This window comes from Gobio gobio (genome assembly GCF_949357685.1).
Source record: "Gobio gobio genome assembly, chromosome: 16".
NCBI lineage: Eukaryota > Metazoa > Chordata > Actinopteri > Cypriniformes > Gobionidae > Gobio > Gobio gobio.
Window position 1 is genome coordinate 46949709 of NC_137109.1, and position 20449 is coordinate 46970157.

Genomic DNA, 20449 nt, shown 5'->3' on the forward strand with positions numbered 1-20449 from the left:
ACTAAAATATCTTCATTTGTGTTCTGAAGATGAACGGAGGTCTTATGGGTGTCGAACGACATGAGGGTAAGTCATTAATGACAGAATTTTCATTTTTGGGTGAACTAACCCTTTAATAGTGACTATAAATGAGCATGAAAAGTAAATATATTTTATAAAAACCTGACCTCTGAGAATGTTTTCTCTATCCACGCAATGTTCTCACCTTTTGCATCCCTGCATGTTGACTTTCATGGAATCTCAATAAAGAGACACATTGTTCAATACACACTTAATCCTCTAGATAAGTGTCTGAGACAAGCAACAGCTTGTCATCAATGTGATACTCAGAGAGCCTGTTTGAAATCTTTTGTCAGAGTGTTGAAATGATCCCAGAACTCTTACTGAAGCAATAAGCCATGAGAGATTGTCACTTTTAGTGATTTTACTAGGGTTTAGGAGTGTTGTCGTGATTTACTCGCAATAAAATTACTGGAATGCGCAGCCTTTAACCCTTTCATGCATGAATTATGGAAAACATTATCTAGATTTTTTTAAAGATTCTTTTTATTACTTTCATATGATGATAAAATTTAAATCCATTTTCAGTTTTAAAGAAATCAGTTTTATTTAAAAATTATACGTATGTGGACACCATGCAACAAAGGCGTAAAATGGGACAAAAAGCCACCGATGACAATATGGAACATTGTGTTTTTATCATGTTATGCTATGTATATCTGTATAATCGGTTATTAAAAACATTACTATTACAATATAACAATAATAAAACACATATTGCCGGCACACACTCTTCATCAGTGCTGTCACGCTCACTTCCTCAGTCCTCTGGGATATTGTATATTATTCTGTACTGAGTGCTTGACCTGTGCTGTTCCTGTTTGGAAGGCAAAATTGTCTCGGTATGCATGTCTAAAGTTGCCATTTAATGCTGTAATATGTCATTTTGAATGGTTATTTATGTTGATATTTGTTTTATTACAATATTATACAATTCAAAACATACATGCAAAAATAGAACAGATATACTAGCAGGTTACAGAAGGTTATTCTCATATTAGGAGTCTTAAATGAGTTAAATAACGTCTTAAATTAACTTGAGAGAAAATGAGATGCACGTGACATCGCGTCAGATTTGTGTCATATTTGGCAGCGGCCGATCTTAAAGTGACAGCAGCACTGATGATGCCTTTCATTAATGTTCTTTAAATAACAACGGGAACAGAAGAAATTGTAGCTTTAATGATGATTTATCTATATTTCATTTATTATTTATGCAGTTAAGAAAGGTGTTGATAACTTTATTAAATTTCTGTGTAGACTATGTCTAACAGGGAAGGCCACGGGTAAATATAACATTTATTATAATGGGGTTATGTAAAGATTGTTTTAAGTTCACTTGAATTAAAAGTCATTTTTTTTAAAAGCCTAATAAATGTTGAAATTGGTAGCTTTCAGTTATGCTGTAATGTAACGTCATTAATGTTTCATAGAGACATTAGTATCAGTGATACTGGCCTTCATTCATAAAAACATGCCATTACGACACGTATTTAAAATATGCTGTCTTTAAATTGTTTCTTCATCAATTTGGAGAGTAAAATATTACAATATCAAAATATTAAAAACAATGTTTTTTTTTAAATTGTGATTAATCATGATTAATTACAGAAAAAATTGGATTATTATTATTATGATTTTTTTATTCACAGCACTAATTTTAACATACAAAGACTTCTATACTACACCTTTAATACATTTTTTAAATAATATGGTTTGATTATTCTTGCCTATAGCAGCTCACCGCTCTCTTCCAAATAGATTTTAGTGCCAGAATGCTCAGCTTCACAAAAAAAACACATACTTTTTTTCTTTTTCCAATGATGGTGTTCTGTCTTTTTAGAAAAAGCTGAAAATGGACTCCGATGAAGATGAGGATGAGGACAGCGAGGAAGATGATGATGACGACGACGATGAAGACGAAGAGTGAGAACTCTAATTTGTTCAGTTATAACCAGTGTTGTGCAAGTTACTTCCAAACTATAATACATTATAGATTACTTGTTACTGTAATTTAAAAGTAATTCTTTACCTTACAATATTACTGTCTCAGAATTGTAATGCGTTACATTACTCCTGTATTACTTTTGAGTTACTTTCATCAAAATAACTACAGAAGTAGAACTTAACATTCTTAAATGACAAAATGTAGGTTACCAGAGCATTTTACATCCAGTAGAAGGCGATAAGATGTAGCGTAATGACTGTGGGCTATCCAGGCTCCTAACAATATAGCATATAATTGGCAAAGTGAAGGCTCAAGAAATGTTGACAGACAGAATCACAAACGATCCAAGTCTGTTAAAAGTATGGTAGAGGTGATGATCTGGCAATAGCTTGGGTCTATTCATATTAGACACAACAGAACTGTATGTAAACTCTAATGCCATGCCAAGACGCACATTTGTTTTTCTTATTGTTGTCATTATTTTATTCTCTTTAAATTCAAGAGGTTCACAACACAAAACCGTCATGTAAAAAGTGCAAGAGATGTTTTTTTAATTGCTAGTTCTATTTCACAACGTCGATAGTTATTTCAGTTTTAGACAAAGGTTGCATTTGACTATTACGTTATTCTTGTCCTTATCTCTGACAAACTCGAAGTAATGCGCATACGTCCATCTCGTGAATGTACAGTCTTCTTCTGCCGTCTTCATCCATTAAGCCTTTCATTATAAAGCGCGCCTCGTCCGTTTGCGGAGTTGTTTATACTCAATGCGCTCGCCGTTGTGCTATTCTTTGAAACGACAGAGCCTTTAAGCCGCCTTTATTTACAAACTCGGACACCACTCGCGGCTATCGACTGACCACAAAGAATCAATAACTTACTTACATTTTTCATTCTCGCGGTCTTGCTGTTTTTTGTTTGTTTTGTTTATTTTAACAATTCAATTTTGGGCTAAAAATTTGTTGTAACGCAAGTGTTTCTGAACATGTACAGAGTAAAATATTACTGAAAATTGATTTGTACACTACTGCGTTACAGCAAAACTTAATATGTTACTGTAATGCATTACTTTTGTAACGCGTTACTCCCAAAACTGGTTATAACTAATGCTCTGTTGAAATGTTTTTACACGCTCCGTGAACAAGATATCACTTGGAGAGGGATCATTTTTATTTTTATTTGTTGATAGACGTCAACAAGAAACATGTTCATGTCCGTCTGTTTTTCTTTTTAGGGATGACGACAAAGAAGAAAAGACTGTTGAAAAAACCCCCAACAAAACCCCTCAAAAAGTGAGTCTTGCTGTTTCTTGCTGTTCATAGAATCAGGAAAGAGGAAAATGCTTTGTATTACACAACCTTTCAAAAGTTTGGGCTCAGTAAGGTTTTTAATATTTTTAATATTTTTATGCTCACCAAGGCTGCATTTATTTGATCAAAGATATACAATAAATATGGTAATATCGTGAAATATCATTACAATTTAAAAACAACGGTTTTCTATTTCTGAATATATTTTACAAAGTAAAAAAGCTGCATCATTCCTCCAGTCTTCAGGGTCACATGATCCTTCAGAAATCATTCTCACGTGCTGATTTGCTGCTAAAGACATATTTCTGATTATTTTCAACATTTATTATCAACCTCAGAATTTTTTGATAAATAGAAAGTTCAAAAGAACAGCATTTAATTCCCTTTATTCGTAAACATTATATATGTCTTTTGATCAGTTTAATGTGTCTTTGCTGAATACAAGAATTAAAGCTGCACTATGTAACTTTTCCGTCCGCTAGAGGTCGCCTGTTTAAAACAAAGGCGTAGTTTGATGACGCCACGTTTGAGCACAGAATCTTGGGACATGTGGTCTTCACCTCACAGCCGGTGGGAAAGAATCGGGATAGGACTCGGGCAGAAATCATGTTCATGGATGTGATTATTAACGTTACTGTAGTCTGAAGCAGAGCAGGACAGAGTGTTGTGGAGCTGAGGAACCGCTGGAGCGATTGTAAATAAGATGAACGCAACACACGCCTTGCGAGTAGCGGGACTTTTATTATGCCACAGTCGTCGGCGCCACTTCCACTTTTCTGGTCATGAGTATAACGCAGCTCTGTTTATCATATTAGACACATCTGAGTGTGATGAAAATGATGTTATGACGTGACTCTGTGCGTTCTCTCGGCGGCTGCTATGACACTTGTTCACACTGCAGTGAGAGTTAAGCGTTTCTGCAGAATTAAACCGGAAAACGAGGGTAACGCAGATATGAGACAGGCGAATCCCTCACACGTCCTGGTTCCTTGGTAAAAATCAGGGCTTAAAAACTGAAAAAAATATCAATCGGTTCACTCCGAGCAGAATCGATATTTTAACGTTTCCGTTTTTGCGTTCCTCATTAAACATTACTGTTCCGAAAACGGTTTGATTTGAAAAAATAACGGTTAATAACTTTCGTTTAATTTAGCCTATACTTTAAACAAATATGTATAAATAAAGACTTATTTTCACTCAATAATAATATAACGCATGATAATTAAACTCGAATATTTATTTCATAACATTTTTAAAACCACAACAGAAATACATGCATTAGTTACAAAGCATAAACAGCGGGACAAATATTGACCTGTTTTAATGGAGCGGAAAGTGGCCCTCTATATGCCTATTCTTTTCAGAAGAGTGATAACATTCTTTGCACATAACTTTTTTTTCAACACGACTTGTTTTAAAAATTGCATGAATAAAGAATAAATAAACTGGATAACCATTGCTCTTTTAATGCACTGTCAAATGGTAATTTCAAAGCAAACACTGCGCAACACGTCTTTGCATCACATAATCAAATTCAGTCAGCTAATAAAGCTTGATCATTTAATGCAACATACCAGAACATACCATTTAATACGAAGCATCAACCGTCTATATAGAAAACATTGACCTGTATTGGCAATCTGAAAGACTATAGGAAAAATGTTTGATAGATGCTAGTAACCTACTTGGATAGGCTTAAACAAAATCCATAAACTAGCCTAAATCAGACTATTTGAGCTTAAAGTCCGTACTGCTTATTTAAACATACGAAAAGAATGTCCTCCAATACCTGCGCTTTCATTGTAGACCTCAGTGGGGAAAGAAATGTACTTGAGGCATGAAAATGTGCGCTCTATACTGACTTGCGTACCGGTAGATTCATAGATGACTGCTGCGCGGGCATTTCACTCACGCTTGATCCGTCAACGTCACATGCTGTAGCTACTACTCTATTCATTATTGGTCACTGCCAAATTAAAATATTAAAGAGAACAATAAAATAACGTTATTAACCGGTTAATGGTCATTTCAAATTAACGTTTCTGTTCAGAACGATTCAAATTGATTTTGATTTCGTTTTCGGTTTTGTTCCTCTTAAAATTTCGTTTCGTTTTCGTTCCTTGAACCGGTTCAGAGCCCTGGTAAAAATAGCAATTTCTCACGTTTTACAAATAGTTGGAAACATTTGGGATATTGTAAGTACTCAACTGAACAAAGTGGCCTAGTGGTTTTTACTGAAAAAATGTTACATAGTGCACCTTTAATTTAAAAATAAAAAAGTCTTACTGACCCCAAACTTTTGAACAGTAGTGTGTTACATTGCTGCTTGTTATTATCAGTGCTGTCCTGAATGAATTCAAGTGAGCCCCAGATTGACCAGCAGGTGCCAGTCTCTGCCTGAGAGAGAGAGGGGAAGTTACCCCCATCACACATTCATCACCACCTGTGATTATCCCATCAGCTTACAGAGCACTTTCTGCCTGTCTCTTCATGGAACACATATTCTTTGTCTCTCATGTCACATTTATAAAACCTCATTGTCTTCTATCATCTTTATCATGCCTGGTTTGCATCCTTTCCTCGTCTGTCTGTTTTCATATATACCTTCTTTCTGTCTGGAGCATAATGATCACACGTATACTGGGAAGCTTCACAGACAGTATGACTTCACCTCTCTACCCATCACTGGCTCTCTTTCTCTCCCTCTACCTCTTTAACATGTGGCTCTTTATCTGATGTGAAGAATCTGATATAAAGAAATTACGGAAACTATCAGTTAAAAATGCTTTAAAGCTGCAGTCCGTAACTTTTTGCGCTCTAGCGGTTAATAAACAGAATTGTATGCGTCTTGCGGAAGAACATTGTAGCAGGAGCTACTTCTCTCTGTTTATGTCTATGGCAAGTCACGCAGGGATCGACTGTGCTCCTCCGCAGCGGTTCCTACCAGACCGGCCTGAAGTAGTCCCAATATAAACACTTATTATAAGTGTACCGTAATGATTCAGGGTAAGACAAATACACGGTTTGGAAAATGGATGCATGTTGTACATTCTCATTATATAATTTTTGTAAATCTTGAACAGTTATGGACAGCAGCTTTAAATAATTTGATAAAAAAAAAAAAACCTGTTCCAAATGTCCAAAAATTAAATACCAATATGTTTAGTTTTTTAACCTTGAAACCCAGACTTTTGACTATTGGTGTATTTGGGCTAAGAACCACATCAGACAGGTTTTTTCAAAGGTACAAACGAAATATTATAAAACAACAAATATAGATAATCTGTCTATTTTGTCCACTTTCAACCAATTCTGTCCTGATTTCTTCGAGGGGAGGGTCTATAGGCGGGAAAATGTATGGAGACACAATAAGCGTGTGTAATTTACATTTAAATAAAACCGGAGATGACAGAAAACATAAGGAAAGCCGCAAGACCACACCGAACGCTGTGACTGTGTCTTAGAAATCAGGAATGGCGAGGGAACGTTGTGCTTGGTATGTTTTTCGTCTTCAGACCAAACTTAGGTCTTCAGACAAAAGTTTAAAGGTCCCATGGCATGGCATTTTTCTATTATTTTATAGTGTTTTCTGAGGTGTACTTATATTATTAGTATGATTTTTACATCATAAAATGTCATAATTTAGAAATAAAAGGCATTTTTTCTATACTGCTGTTTGCCCTGTGGCTGAATGCCCTGCTTCAAGAGGCGTGTCTGCTGTGAGACTTCAGTAAAAACGCCCACTGTTGTGATTGGCTGACATCTTTGCATTTTAAATGAGCGGAGGGGGTGTGGTTTAACGAGGCACGAGCAGGCACGAGTCTGCCAGAGAGACGGATGGACCTGTGTTCACTTCTCATCAGTTCTCTCAGCATGTCTCAGTTCAGGGTGAACTGTTGTAGTTACTAGCATATACTTCAGGTTATTAGTTTATTTCTAGTCGGAGGGGCTGTCACTCATGTCAGAAAGTTAGTAACTTTAGTAAATTATGGATCAGCGCTGACTCGAGACGCGAACCGTTTAGAACGATTCAGTCCGATTTGGTGAACTGGTTCGGTTCACTAAAAAGAACCGATTCAAAAGAATGATTCGTTCGCGAACCGGACATCACGGAGACGGAGCGATTGCTAACAAAGTTATTTATAGTAACTACTGAGTTATGAGAGCGCTGTCAGTCAGCGCGAGTTTATTGTGTTTGTATCTGAGAGTTCTGAATAAACACGAGTCCCAGTCACACCGAGTCCTCTTCATCATTATTCTACCAACTTTGTAACACATGCAATGTACCATTACAGCGAGATGAACGAGTTAGTAAGTGTTGAGTATAGCATTATTTCTAGATATGTTCCAATCATATGAATAGCGTCATTGACGCGCATTGAGTAACGTTACACAGCGCAAACAAAGACACAACAGCTGTAATCGAATGTAATCCAGTTTATTGTGGGGAAAGCTGGCTTAAAAGATCTGCTTAATCTCACGCCGCGTTTGGTGCCTCCGCTGTGGGCCAGATGCAGTACTGGGGGTCGGGGATGTTGGAGGCCGAGCTTCGGCGTGCGTGAAGTTTATCTCTAAAGATGTGACTGCTGATGTTAAACAGAAAAGACTCTATGCACATTTTAGAACAGATAGACGCAACAAGGACGTACAAAAACACTGACTCACAAGATAGAAAACACGAAAACACCGTTCTGTCGGGAGAGAGAGAAGCCGCTGCGTGTCCACAAATAATAAATAATAAGCTACACATAAGAAATCAATGATCACAGATCAGAAGGAACTGAAGAAAGACTTCTGTTTTCATTTGTACATCCAAACACTGAGAAACTGCCAGTGTTCACTCGTTCACAAGTAACGTTAATGATCTTGAGTGTTTGCATGGGTGTGGCAGATTCTCTGGGCGGGGGAAAGGGAGGTAACCGTTCCTGCTTGGACGTCAAACCAGGAGACTTCAGGATTGGCTCGTCTGGCCTGTCATTTTCTCAAAGGCAGAGAGAGACAGCCAGAACTCGGGTTTACACCGATCAACATTTCTATCCACTTGGGGACAATATTCAGGCTAGGGGAACTCATATTAATGTTGAAATACCTCATAAAATGAAAATTTCATGCCATGGGACCTTTAAATCCCGTCTAGCTAGCGCGCGTCCCATAATGTTTACGCGTTAGGTCAGTAGGCGGAGAGTAGGTGCTCTTTTGTGTCTGTTCAAACGCATTTGACCACATGAGCGTTTACACTACGAAAGCAATCCAGTTGAATGCGTTTTTGACTTCCTCTGGAAGTGGCCGAAAGTGGACAAGCTCTAAACGTTTTAGACCCCATTTACACCTGTGTTTAGCGTTGTCCACTTGTGATCCGATCGACCAAAACGCATCTTAATACCAGGTGTAAACCGTGCCCATTAAAGAACTTCAATCAAAAACATAAATCTTTCTGAATCCAAGCTTTTGAACAGTAGTGTAGTTAAAATTACAATTGAAACTATTTATGCACCATTAAAACTCAGGAACTCAACTCAAACTGACAACCCTAATAAAACCCAATAACCCTGCTGTGTATTTAAATGTTTGAGAGAGCGTGACAGTGTGTTTTTGTATGTGTGTTTAGAGATCAAAGCGGGTACATACCTGCACTGTGAGGACTGATTCCTGCCCTGAGGGGGAACGACAGACGAGCACTTCTGTCACACACTCCACATCCCCTCTGATCCCTCCGTCCTGAATGCTTTCTTCTCTTCTAACAGCTTTTCAATCTCTCACTCTCTCTTTCTTTAGCCGTCTCGAGCTCTACCTCTGTCCCATCAGGCCTTTAAATTGGTTATTAAATTGGTTATACTATGAACCTTGTATATAAGCCATTATTAAAGTATGCTAGTGTTCAAATTGCACATTATAAATCCGTCTCTTTTGTTATTATGTACTATAACTTTGTTCCTGTGAATAATTATAACCATATAATTAGTTATAAGACAATTTGCAGTTACAAGGCATGATGCATATATATATATATTAGGGCTGTCAATAGAAATTTTTTTAAAATTGCAATTAATCTCAATTTTGTTGTGCGATTAATCACGATTAATCACACATTTATTGTGAAATGAAGCACATGCCATTTATCTCATTAAACACATACATTTTGTCATAATTTGCAATATATAGTAAACAATCAGATTGAAGGGTGATTCTCATAAAACTGTATTTTCTGCAAACTTCAAGGATCATTGGAGACACCAAAATGACACCAAATAACCAAATATCAGGCCATATAGTTATATTATATAATAAATGTATACACACCTAAGCACCGATGAAAAAAACATTACATAAAAAAACTTTACAGAATTCACAGTGTATAGTATGTGTACAGACCAACAACAACGAGACGGTTTTCATTTTAGACGAGTCAAGCTGCGATACCTAACAGTACCACACGGAAACTAAATCAACCGCTTTGACTGCATTAACCTACGATTACTAAACACAACAACGTACATATGACAAATCAAACATTTTCCTTCCTGAGTGTGTGTGGAAACAACGCAAATGTACTGTGTTTCTGTACATAAATGCAGTGCGATCAGAGATCGAGAGCTCGCACACACACGGTCTGTTTTTACATCAAAATAAAAGACTCTCAAGTGCTTACTGTACGACTCCTGTACGTCACCAACGCTCTTCAGAAACGATCGCAGAATACGACAGAGCTTGTGTTTTAAAGCAAAGCACACACTGGAATGAATAATTCACTGAAAACGCAATGTGAGTCTCTATTCTCTCTGGCCTTCTCTACATTATCGTTGTTTTGGACTGTTTGAATGAATCTATCAAAAGTGCTCCAAGGAGGGAACAGTGGAGAACCGGCGACAGGGTCATGGGCGGCCGAGGCTCATTGATGCACGTGGGGAGTGAAGGCTGGCCCGTGTGGTCCGATCAAACAGACGAGCTACTGGAGCTCAAATTGCTTAAGAAATTAATGCTGGTTCTGATAGAAAGGTGTCAGAATACACAGTGCATCTCAGTTTGTTGTGTATGGGGCGGCACAGCCGCAGACCAGTCAGGGTGCCCATGGCCAGCATGTTCCTGTCCACCGCCAAAAGTACCAATAGTGGCACGTGAGCATCAGATCTGGACCACGGTGCAATGGAAGAAGGTGGCCTGGTCTGATGAATCTTATTTTCTTTTACATCACGTGGATGGCCTGGTGTGTTTGCGTCGCTTACCTGGGGAACACATGGCACCAGGTGCATTATGGGAAGAAGGCAAGCCGGCGGAGGCAGTGATGCTTTGGGAATGTTCTGCTGGGAAACCTTGGGTCCTGCCATCCATGTGGATGTTACTTTGACACGTCCCACCTACCTAAGCATTGTTGAGACCATGTCCAGCCTTTCATGGAAACGGTATTCCCTGGTGGCTGTGGCTCTTTCAGCAGATAATGCGCCGCCACAAAGCACAAATGCTTCAGGAATGGTTTGAGGAGCACAACAACGAGTTTGAGGTGTTGACTTGGCCTCAAAATTCCCCAGATCTCAATCCAATCGAGCATCTGTAGGATGTGCTGAACAAACATATATATGTGTGTGTGTGTGTGTGAGAGAGCTGTAAGGCATATCTATGTATACACATACACACATACATATTCAAGGTTCATGGAAAGTGTAAACTCTCCCATCCAGATTTCTTTATTTCATCATTTTGTTTTCTTGTCTTTATTTTCCTGCACTGTATAGAGTTCTAGAGCTATGACAGTGTCCCGCGGTCCCTTCAGGCCGTGACTAAACAGGCTACGCTTTCTACAAATTACTGCTCTCTTTCATCACGGCTCTCTGACAGCCTGACTGAAAAAAACATCCGAGAAGCGTATTGTGTTACATCACTGAAGAGTAAAGCCGTCAGAATCACTCAATTCACAAACATTATCCGCTTTTATGATTCTAACACCGAGCATGACAGGAGACTGGAGCTTGGAGTCTTTGACACGTGTTAAATATTTTCTCTGCTCATTTTAACCTGGGATTGCAATGTCTTTCTCTCTGTCATTTTTCCAGACCCCAGAGAAGAAGAAAAGTGCAGATAAGCAGAACGGCTCTCCAGACAAGAAAGCGGTGACATCAGGGAAGCCCCAAACTCAGGTACGTTTTTTTAAAGTTATTTACTTTGTAAAAAGTAGGAGTAGGAGTCATTTTATTTCATAGTAATGGTGTAATATCACAAAAGTTTTTTTTCTCAAGAACAAGTTTTGATGTACATTCAAAGACATTTCTACAGTCATACAGTATATACACCGTCATACTGCCCAGATCTACTTCAGGATAAGTTCATTTGGGTCAGGAGCCGTCTGGGTTTCAGGTTATGGTATTCAGTCCACATCCCATTCTTAAATTGCCAAGCCGTGCCAACCAAAAGCCAAGGTCTACCGTTGGATGCCAGAGGTAATTCTTACCAAACGTCCAGGTGCAGTTTAGAACGCAGACGACATGGCAGCTTCACAGAGAAAACCAAAGGATAATGAGACAGCCTGTCTTTGTTTACGATCAACCAACACCGCCAAAAGCAAAATGTGAATTAGACCAGCAGTACCCCTAAAGATAAATGTGTGCAACAGCATTCAAAACTCCAGCTGTGATTAGCTGAAAACCGCCCAGTCTTGGGAGGACACGATGATCCCAAAGCCATTATTTCAGTATCTTTTTTTGGAGTGAATGCACTTAATACACTTTTAATAATCAAGCGTATTAGAGAAAACATCTTGACAGGATCACGGAAAAGGGACGTCGTATTTTCCCATGCAAGGAAATGGTGAAGCACTCTTAACTAGCTGCTGGTGGCAACAATCCCAAAAACGTCCAATTTGAAGGGTCATTTGTGGTCTGCTTTAAAACAACAAACTACTCTCAAAGCCACGGCCTTCTGGCAGGGTGACCGATGTTTGGTGCCTGAAATGCATTCACCAGACTTTTCTTCTAATCACATTTTTTCCTCCTTTGACCGGTGCACACGCAGTTGTGTGGGGTTGAGATTTCTTTGATGTTGATTTTTTTTACCGTAATTGTGGTGATGAATCATAAAGACACAGGAGCGATACGCATAGTGTGGGCTCTTCAAAGACATGCACAGAGGGTAACGGTCACCCAGACGGAACAAAAGAACAGTGTGAACTTGAGAGAGAAGTTGAGCGCAACTATTGGGTAGTAAAAATATTTGTATATATATATATATACACTCACCTAAAGGATTATTAGGAACACCATAGAGACAGAGCGTATTTAGGCCACGCCCACACCGGGGGGGAAAACAATCCAACGCTCTCCATTGACTTTGCATTGCGTGAGGCTGCCTCATTGTCATTTCGGACTTATAACACAAAACAGAACAATGTCTAAAAGCTGATATGTGACAAGGTGTACAGCAAACAAGCTAAACAACACAGAAATAAGTTTTTATAAGCTGTCGACTCAAAAAAACGAGCGTTTAAGAAGATAAAAGTGGATACAGGCAATACGAAGTGAAGCTTCAGCAGGAAGAATGGGGAAATTTTGGGATCCTGACACTCAGTATGCCTCAATATGTCTATGTGTGCAGTAAACATTTTGTCACTGTTAAGTCAAATATCCAAATGTCCGTTTTATATATTATATTTACTGTCGCTGATTACGTTCCCCTCTAGTCGTCGTAGTTCTCAGTGTAATATGACCCGCGCGCTGTCTCAATGGCCTGAATCCACTTTTTTGTACTTATAAAATCAGCTTTTAAACATTTTTCAGTTTTTTTTTATAAGTCCGAAATGACAAAAAGGCCGCTTCACGCAATGCAAAGTTAATGGAGACGGTTTGATTGTCAAATTCTGACTCTACCATCTGAATGTCTCAACAGAAATTGAGACTCATCAGACCAGGCAACATTTTTCCAGTCTTCAACTGTCCAATTTTGGTGAGCTCGTGCAAATTGTAGCCTCTTTTTCCTATTTGTAGTGGAGATGAGTGGTACCCGGTGGGGTCTTCTGCTGTTGTAGCCCATCCGCCTCAAGGTTGTGCGTGTTGTGGCTTCACAAATGCTTTACTGCATACCTCGGTTGTAACAAGTGGTTATTTCAGTCAAAGTTGCTCTTCTATCAGCTTGAATCAGTCGGCCCATTCTCCTCTGACCTCTTGCATCAACAAGGCATTTTCGCCCACAGGACTGCCGCATACTGGATGTTTTTCCCTTTTCACACAATTCTTTGTAAACCCTAGAAATTGTTGTGCGTGAAAATCCCAGTAATTGAGCAGATTGTGAAATACTCAGACCGGCCCGTCTGGCACCAACAACCATGCCACGCTCAAAATTGCTTAAATCACCTTTCTTTCCCATTCTGACATTCAGTTTGGAGTTCAGGAGATTCTCTTGACCAGGACCACACCCCTAAATGCATTGAAGCAAATGCCATGTGATTGGTTGATTAGATAATTGCATTAATGAGAAATTGAACAGGTGTTCCTAATAATCCTTTAGGTGAGTGTATACATGCACTCAACTGCTCATTAATGCAAATATCTAATCAACCAATCACATGGCAGCAACTCATTTAGGCATGTAGACATGGTCAAGACAATCTGCAGGAGTTCAAACTGAGCTTCAGAATTGGGAAGAAAGGTGACTTTGATTGTGGCATGGTTGTTGGTGCCAGACGGGCTGGTCTGAGTGTTTTAGAAACTGCTGATCTACTGGGATTTTCACGAGCACCCATCTCTATGGTTATTTTCTTGGCACACTTTAAGCCTCTTATTACCAATTGAGCATATTTTAAATGGCTCAGCTTAGCTGAGTATTGTCCATCCCTTTATGACCACAGTGTACCCATCTTCTGGTGGCTACTTCCAGCAGGTGAATGTGCCGTGTCACAAAGCTCAAATCATCGCAAACGAGTTTCTTGAACATGACGAGGAGTTTACTAAACTCAAATGACCTCCAAAGTCACCAGATCTCAATCCAATAGAGCACATTTGGGATGTTGTGGAATTGGAGATTCACATCATGGATGTGCAGCCATGTACTTCATATGTGCTTCATATTTTTATGGAACCATGAAGATATTGATTATTTTCTTAAGGATCCTGTGAACAACAAACAGTTCTAAAGAACATAATTCAGATTTTTTTTGTGTAATTTTTTTAATTTGTCTCTTTTGATCAATGTAATGCATTTTTGCTTAACCGTTCTTTCAAAAAAAAAAAAGAAACTGCAAAACATTTGAACAGTAGTAGTGTTGCATCCATTTCCTAAAGTGCTTTAAATTACCATTAACAATTTTTTTCACATCAATCCAACCCAAATCAATTAAAAAGAAATTGGATATCACATAGATAATATAAGTATTCATACCCTTTGCTTTGAAATTTAGCTCAGGTGCATCCCATTTCTCTGGATCATCTTTGAGATGTTTCTACACATTGATTATTACACAGTAATTTGTGGCAAATTCAGTTGATTAAACATGATTTGGAAAGACACACACTTGTCTATATAAAGTCTAATGGCTGAAAAGCATATCAGAGCAAAAATCAAGCCATGTGGTCAAAAGAACTGGCTGCAGAACTCACAAATCTGGATCTGGGAAAGGCTGCAAAGAGGCAATTTTACATAATTCTTAAATGGAACAACCAGTGTAGGGTTGCACCAACCATTTGTAAGTTCTTACTTAAATTGCAACATAAAGTCCTACTAGCTAGTTTGTAACTAACTCTGTACTTTATTTGGTTGCACCATTTGTTCTTAAAGGGTTAGTTCACCCAAAAATGAAAATGCTGTCATTAATTACTCACCCTCATTTCGTTCCCAGGGTTTCCGCAGGGTCTTAAAAAGTCTGAATAAGTCTAGAATTTCAAAATCTACATTTTAGGCCTTAAAAAGTCTTAAGTATTCTGTTTTAGGTCTTAAATCATTTTAAACCGGTCTTAATTTTCCTACGTCCATGAAACTCTACTTGTAATGCTCAATGAAATCCTGCAGCACTTTAGAATGTTTTATTTTATTTTATTTATTTTATTGGTAGTTCTTTCTTTCGCACGTCCAAATATAATTCGCTGTATTACGACTACAAATGAGACCAACATGCCGCTTATATTGTAGCCAATCAGCTTTCGTGCTATTGGAGTCTCTTTCAGATTGTACCACAGTCACATAAAACGGATTTTATTCTTCAGCTAATAGTTTTTCATGTTTCTGCGATTATTAAATGCAACGGAAAATCAACATGCATTTTTTTGAGATCCTGCATTATTCCTAAACCAAAATAAACAAGATTTATGTATTTTGTTTGTTCTATTGTCATGTGTGACTAGTGTGCATCTAACATAATACATAATATGGTAAATGCAAATGCAAATTTCTGGAAATTACCACCACAAATTCAGTATTTTTGATCTAAAAAATCACCCCCCAAAAATTTGCAAAATCCTGGTGGGTTTGAGCTACGAGGAAGTGCAAATTTATCGATTTATTCAATTTGAATGAAATGTATTTACTTTGCAAGTAATTTTGTGATTGCATTTCCTTTTATAGGTTTTAAATTTAATTCATAACGGTCTTAAAAAGGTCTCAAAAAGGCTTAAATTTGACTTGGTGAAACCTGCTGAAAAATTACGATTTGATGAAATCCGAGAGCTTTCTTAAACATCCATAGGCAGCAACGTCAATGCAACTTTCAAGGTCCAGAAAGGTAGTAAAGATTTTTTAAAATAACCCATGTGACTACAGTGGTTCAACCTTAATTTTATGAAGCGACGAGAATACTTTTTGTGCACAAAACCCCCCCAAAATAATAACAATTTCTTCTCTTCAACGTCATTCCCCTACGCTATTCATATAGTAAAACCAGTACAGCAAAGAGAAGAGATTATTGAATAAATTCAAATAAAATGAGTTCAAATAATACATGTAATCATTGGCTAACTAGTGTTGTAGTCAGTATATTGTACCAACGTAGTTTCTGATTCAATTACATTCGCAGTGTTCTAAGGGAAGGGAAGTTTGTTACCTTATTAAAGACAGACACAGACTTGTTCATTTGTTCTTATTCTGAATTCCAAAATACTTGATAACACATTTTTGATAAATAGTTTTAATTTTAATTCATCACAGAGCTTTTTAAATGCCTATATGGTGAAAATGAATGGTGATTAAAAAGTGGGCGGTCACTGTTGCGCTCTATTGGTGCTCGAAGAATTACCAGACTGAAATCTGCTTGTAAATGTCCATCAAGCTTTGCCTTTCAAACATCCCAGCGTGTTTGCACATACCCGATGACCAATTACTAAGCGGCAAGTTTTTGCGGGTGACAAGACAGACAGGTGACAAACAAAAGCGAGACTGAACTTTCACCACTAAATTTGTCTGTCCTCTGACCCCTGGAACACACACCCTCAGGACAGGTTTATACCTTTACAGGGTGACCTTTGGTTTTGGCATTCAAACCCGGACCACCTTTAACACGTAAGCACCCACATAATGTCTAAATGAGTTTCCCATCGCTCCCGCTAGCAGTTCACTTGACCTAACAATGTAAGACTCCGTAAGCATGTTATTAGCATCTTAGATGCCTAACTTGAGGAGTGCTAATTACCTACTGTTATAAAAACACCCGGGGGGCTGTGTTTGTGTGTGTGTGTGTGTGTGTGTGTGCGCACCCACATTTGGCTAATTCCATAATGGCTACGTTCTGGTGCAAGACGGTGGTTGTTAAAACACCTGACGAGATTAGACAGTCAAGCAGACATCCTCCCATCTTTCTCAAACTCTTTTTTGCACTTCTGCTTCCGGTCGGCCACTCCTACTCGTCCTTCTCCACTCCCTTGTTTCCGGTTGCCACACCTCTGCCATTAGAAATCATTAAGGCTTGGAGCTGCTGGGTGCCCCTGCAGGCCATGAGGCGAGCGGAAACCGAGTGCTCTGTCATTAAAGTGTGGCTGGCTCATTACATTCTCCCAACACAGTGCTGTATATCTGTATGAATGCATGAAGAGAAATCGCATGCATTTCCCAATGACACGCTCGAACAGTTGTGGAATGCTTCGTAAGACTGTGTTTGCATGTAGAAGCAAGTTTAGTACAATAGTATGGGACATGACTGTAAGATGTCTTCATCTGTGAATGGCTGTCATAAAGTATACACGAATGTCCATACATAAAGTCCAGTTGGTTTTGTTTTGTTAGTCAAGGTCAGCCATAACGCACACAGGCTGTTCATTGACCATCGTATGGTGAAAGTTTACCCAACAGTCCTGTTTCTACCGAAATTACCCAGAACAATTTGTCCCAGGATCGTTTTTCCTCCAAACCTGTTGCTGTCTGTGTATCCATCGCGGTCTGAAGTACTGTGAAGATTAGGCAAATTAGTCCACTTTCCAGTTCCCGCTGGATTTCGTCCTCCACATATAAGTGGAGCATATAATTCAAATAGCAAACAACGACTTTTAAAAATGGTGGATGAAATAAAATGCTGCGTGGAGTCAACCAATCCGCATGTTCATCGCCCGAGTCCCACCCCCGAAAGTTCCTGACCTTTAAAAAAAGGATTACATCGGGACAGGGACTTTCTGAGGGGGAATTTTTTACCCGGAACTTAATTTTATACCCTGGAGTACCACTCCAAAGTCCCTAGTTCCTGGGGAAAGTTCCTCCAGAACTATGGAAAACTGATTTCTGGCATTTTTATCTTTTTTTTTTTCATATAAAATCCACTTTGTCTGATTTCAGATTCGCCCAGCTGTTGTTTAAAAAAGTGAATTGTGCTTAGTCACTTGACTACCTCTTTTCAACATAATGATCTGTGTACTCATCTGCATTTCTACTGACTTGAGACTAGGGTTGGGTACCGAAACCCGGTGCCATATTATATAACCGGTATGTAACTGAATCAGAACGCAGATTTTGGTGCCATTTAAGTTCTAACGTGCTTTCACGCTTTGGCTGGCGCCGAACCAGAGACAGACACTCTCAGCGCTGGTCACATATCACAACTATTCAGTGTTTTCTACCACATCATGTTTATTTTAGGTTCCAGACATTTAAATGCACATAAGTACTAGCCAAAAACACACACTGATATCTATAGCGGCAATAACAATCCTTTCAGACAGTTATAATTTGACTATTTTATTCACATCAGATACACATTATATAGTAAATATAGTTTACTCTATTCTTCTCCCAGTTCAGCGGTCACTGAAGTGAGACGAGGATGAATATACGTGTTATAAATCTGACAGATCCGGTTCTCTGAGGCACAAACTAACATGGTGACGCCCATCGCGCATTATAGATCAACTAACACACATTCACTCACACATATTTGAAAATCAGAATATCAGATAGTTTGTGACATAGTTAACAAGTTTGTGAATATTTTAAAATAAAGCAGAAAAAGCTAAATAAACCCGATACAGCTGAGCTGTCATACAGCGCTATCTGCTGTGTGTCATGTGAGAAGCATGACGCGTCGCCATGGAAACAATAAGGTGACGCGTTCAAAAATATTTAGCCATATGGTCATATTTCTGCAAAATAAAGCTGAACCTTGAAGCTGGTTTGTAGCATACCAAGAATACAGACTACTTTGCTGTTATTAGTACAATGTTATTTAGAGTTAAATTAGGCCTATTGTAGTTGGGTTAGGTGGCTTAGGTTTTACTGTGAATATGTTAAGTAAATTGTGTTTTGTATTTATTTATATTTTTATATTTAAGTATACTTTAAACTTTTAATAAATGGTTCAATTTAAATTATAATAATAAAAAAAATCGCTAAGTATCGGTTCAGGCACCGGTATCAACGATAACCCAAACGATACCCAACCCTACTTATGACTTACGTGAAAATGTAACTGACTAAGTTACTATATATATAATTTTGTTTTTGACAGGCAATAGCATATTTATTTTTTTACTTATTTTGGCAAATGTATTTAACGCCGAATCTTTATGCCACCCTAGGAAATAATACTTTCATTCAGTAAGTACACATTAAATTAATCGAAATGAAAGTAGAGACATTTCTAGTGTTGCATAATATTTCTATTTTTAAATAAATGCTATTATTTTGAGCTTTCTATTCATCAAAGAATCCTGATTCATGCATAATTATTCAGCTTTGCATCACAGGAATAAATTACATTTTATGTTTTTTAATATATTAAAATAGAAAACAGTTATTTTAAATTGTAATATTTAAATGTATTACTGTTTTAACTGTATTGTAGATCAGGTAAAATATTACCAACCTCAAACGTTTAGCTGCTAGCATATTTACATAAAATGTCATTATTATATTTCAATCAGAAGGAGAAAATTAGTATCATGTCATAAGTGTGGCAGAGTATATGTTAGAATTCGTAACTTACATAAAAACGTCATTATTGTAATAGAGTGGCAAACAATGCGCAAGCTTCTTCATAATGTCCCTGATTGTTAAAGGTCAGTAAAGTTTTGAAGTTATGTGCTCGATCGTGTGTGTGTGTGTGTGTGTATTGAGGACAGCTGATTACATCAAATGCTAGCGTGCTAATGATTAAGTGCCGTCCCCTGGCATCTGTAATCAGTGTCTGGCGTAGATTAAAAAGCTCGCTGCACTCTCTGTCTGTCAGCTGTCTTAACTCTACAGCTGTCCTTTCCCAACACACAAAAACGCCCTGCTATATAATGACTGCACCACACCGGGCCTCTCTGGCCCTCTTCCAGTCCTGTGTGTGTGTTGTGAGTCCATTTGTCCTTTAATCTGATACCTTTTGATCTATCGCATGCTCGTCAATCGCTACAGAGGAAAAGGGGATTATTTATTTTGTTCTTTCAAAGCAAGACTAGAAGACATTGTTCCTCTCTCACTTTCCGCTTTCATCTAGCGCGACCAAAAGTTCTGGGGTATTCTTGAGGGATATTTACCTGATCACCTTGAAGCTGAACTTACACAGTGTGTGTCCTGATGGGTCCAGTGATGCTTTGTTTTAAGGTGTACCCGCTCTTTGAAAGAACCAGTCCTAGACCAGAGAGAAACCAAACCCAGTTATTTTTTTATGTGTGTATACATATATATATATACACCTCCCAAGATTGTCCCAACTCAGTTGGGTTCGCTTTAAAATGCTCTGAGGTCATTTGAA

The 20449-nt window shown here is 38.2% G+C and overlaps 1 protein-coding gene across 2 annotated transcripts in view; it reads left to right on the forward strand.

The window, feature by feature from the left end:
- The window catches only part of npm1b (nucleophosmin 1b), a 45642-nt gene that overhangs the window by 11494 nt on the left and 13699 nt on the right, over positions 1–20449 (forward strand). Inside the window, exons 6-8 of one of the 2 annotated variants that reach the window (XM_079838349.1) lie at positions 1904–1986; positions 3243–3300; positions 11367–11450. In XM_079838349.1, the coding sequence (XP_079694475.1) occupies positions 1904–1986; positions 3243–3300; positions 11367–11450 (225 nt within the window). Of the gene's footprint in view, positions 1–1903; positions 1987–3242; positions 3301–11354; positions 11451–20449 lie in introns of both variants that reach the window. The other variant, XM_079838350.1, reaches the window with a different exon arrangement.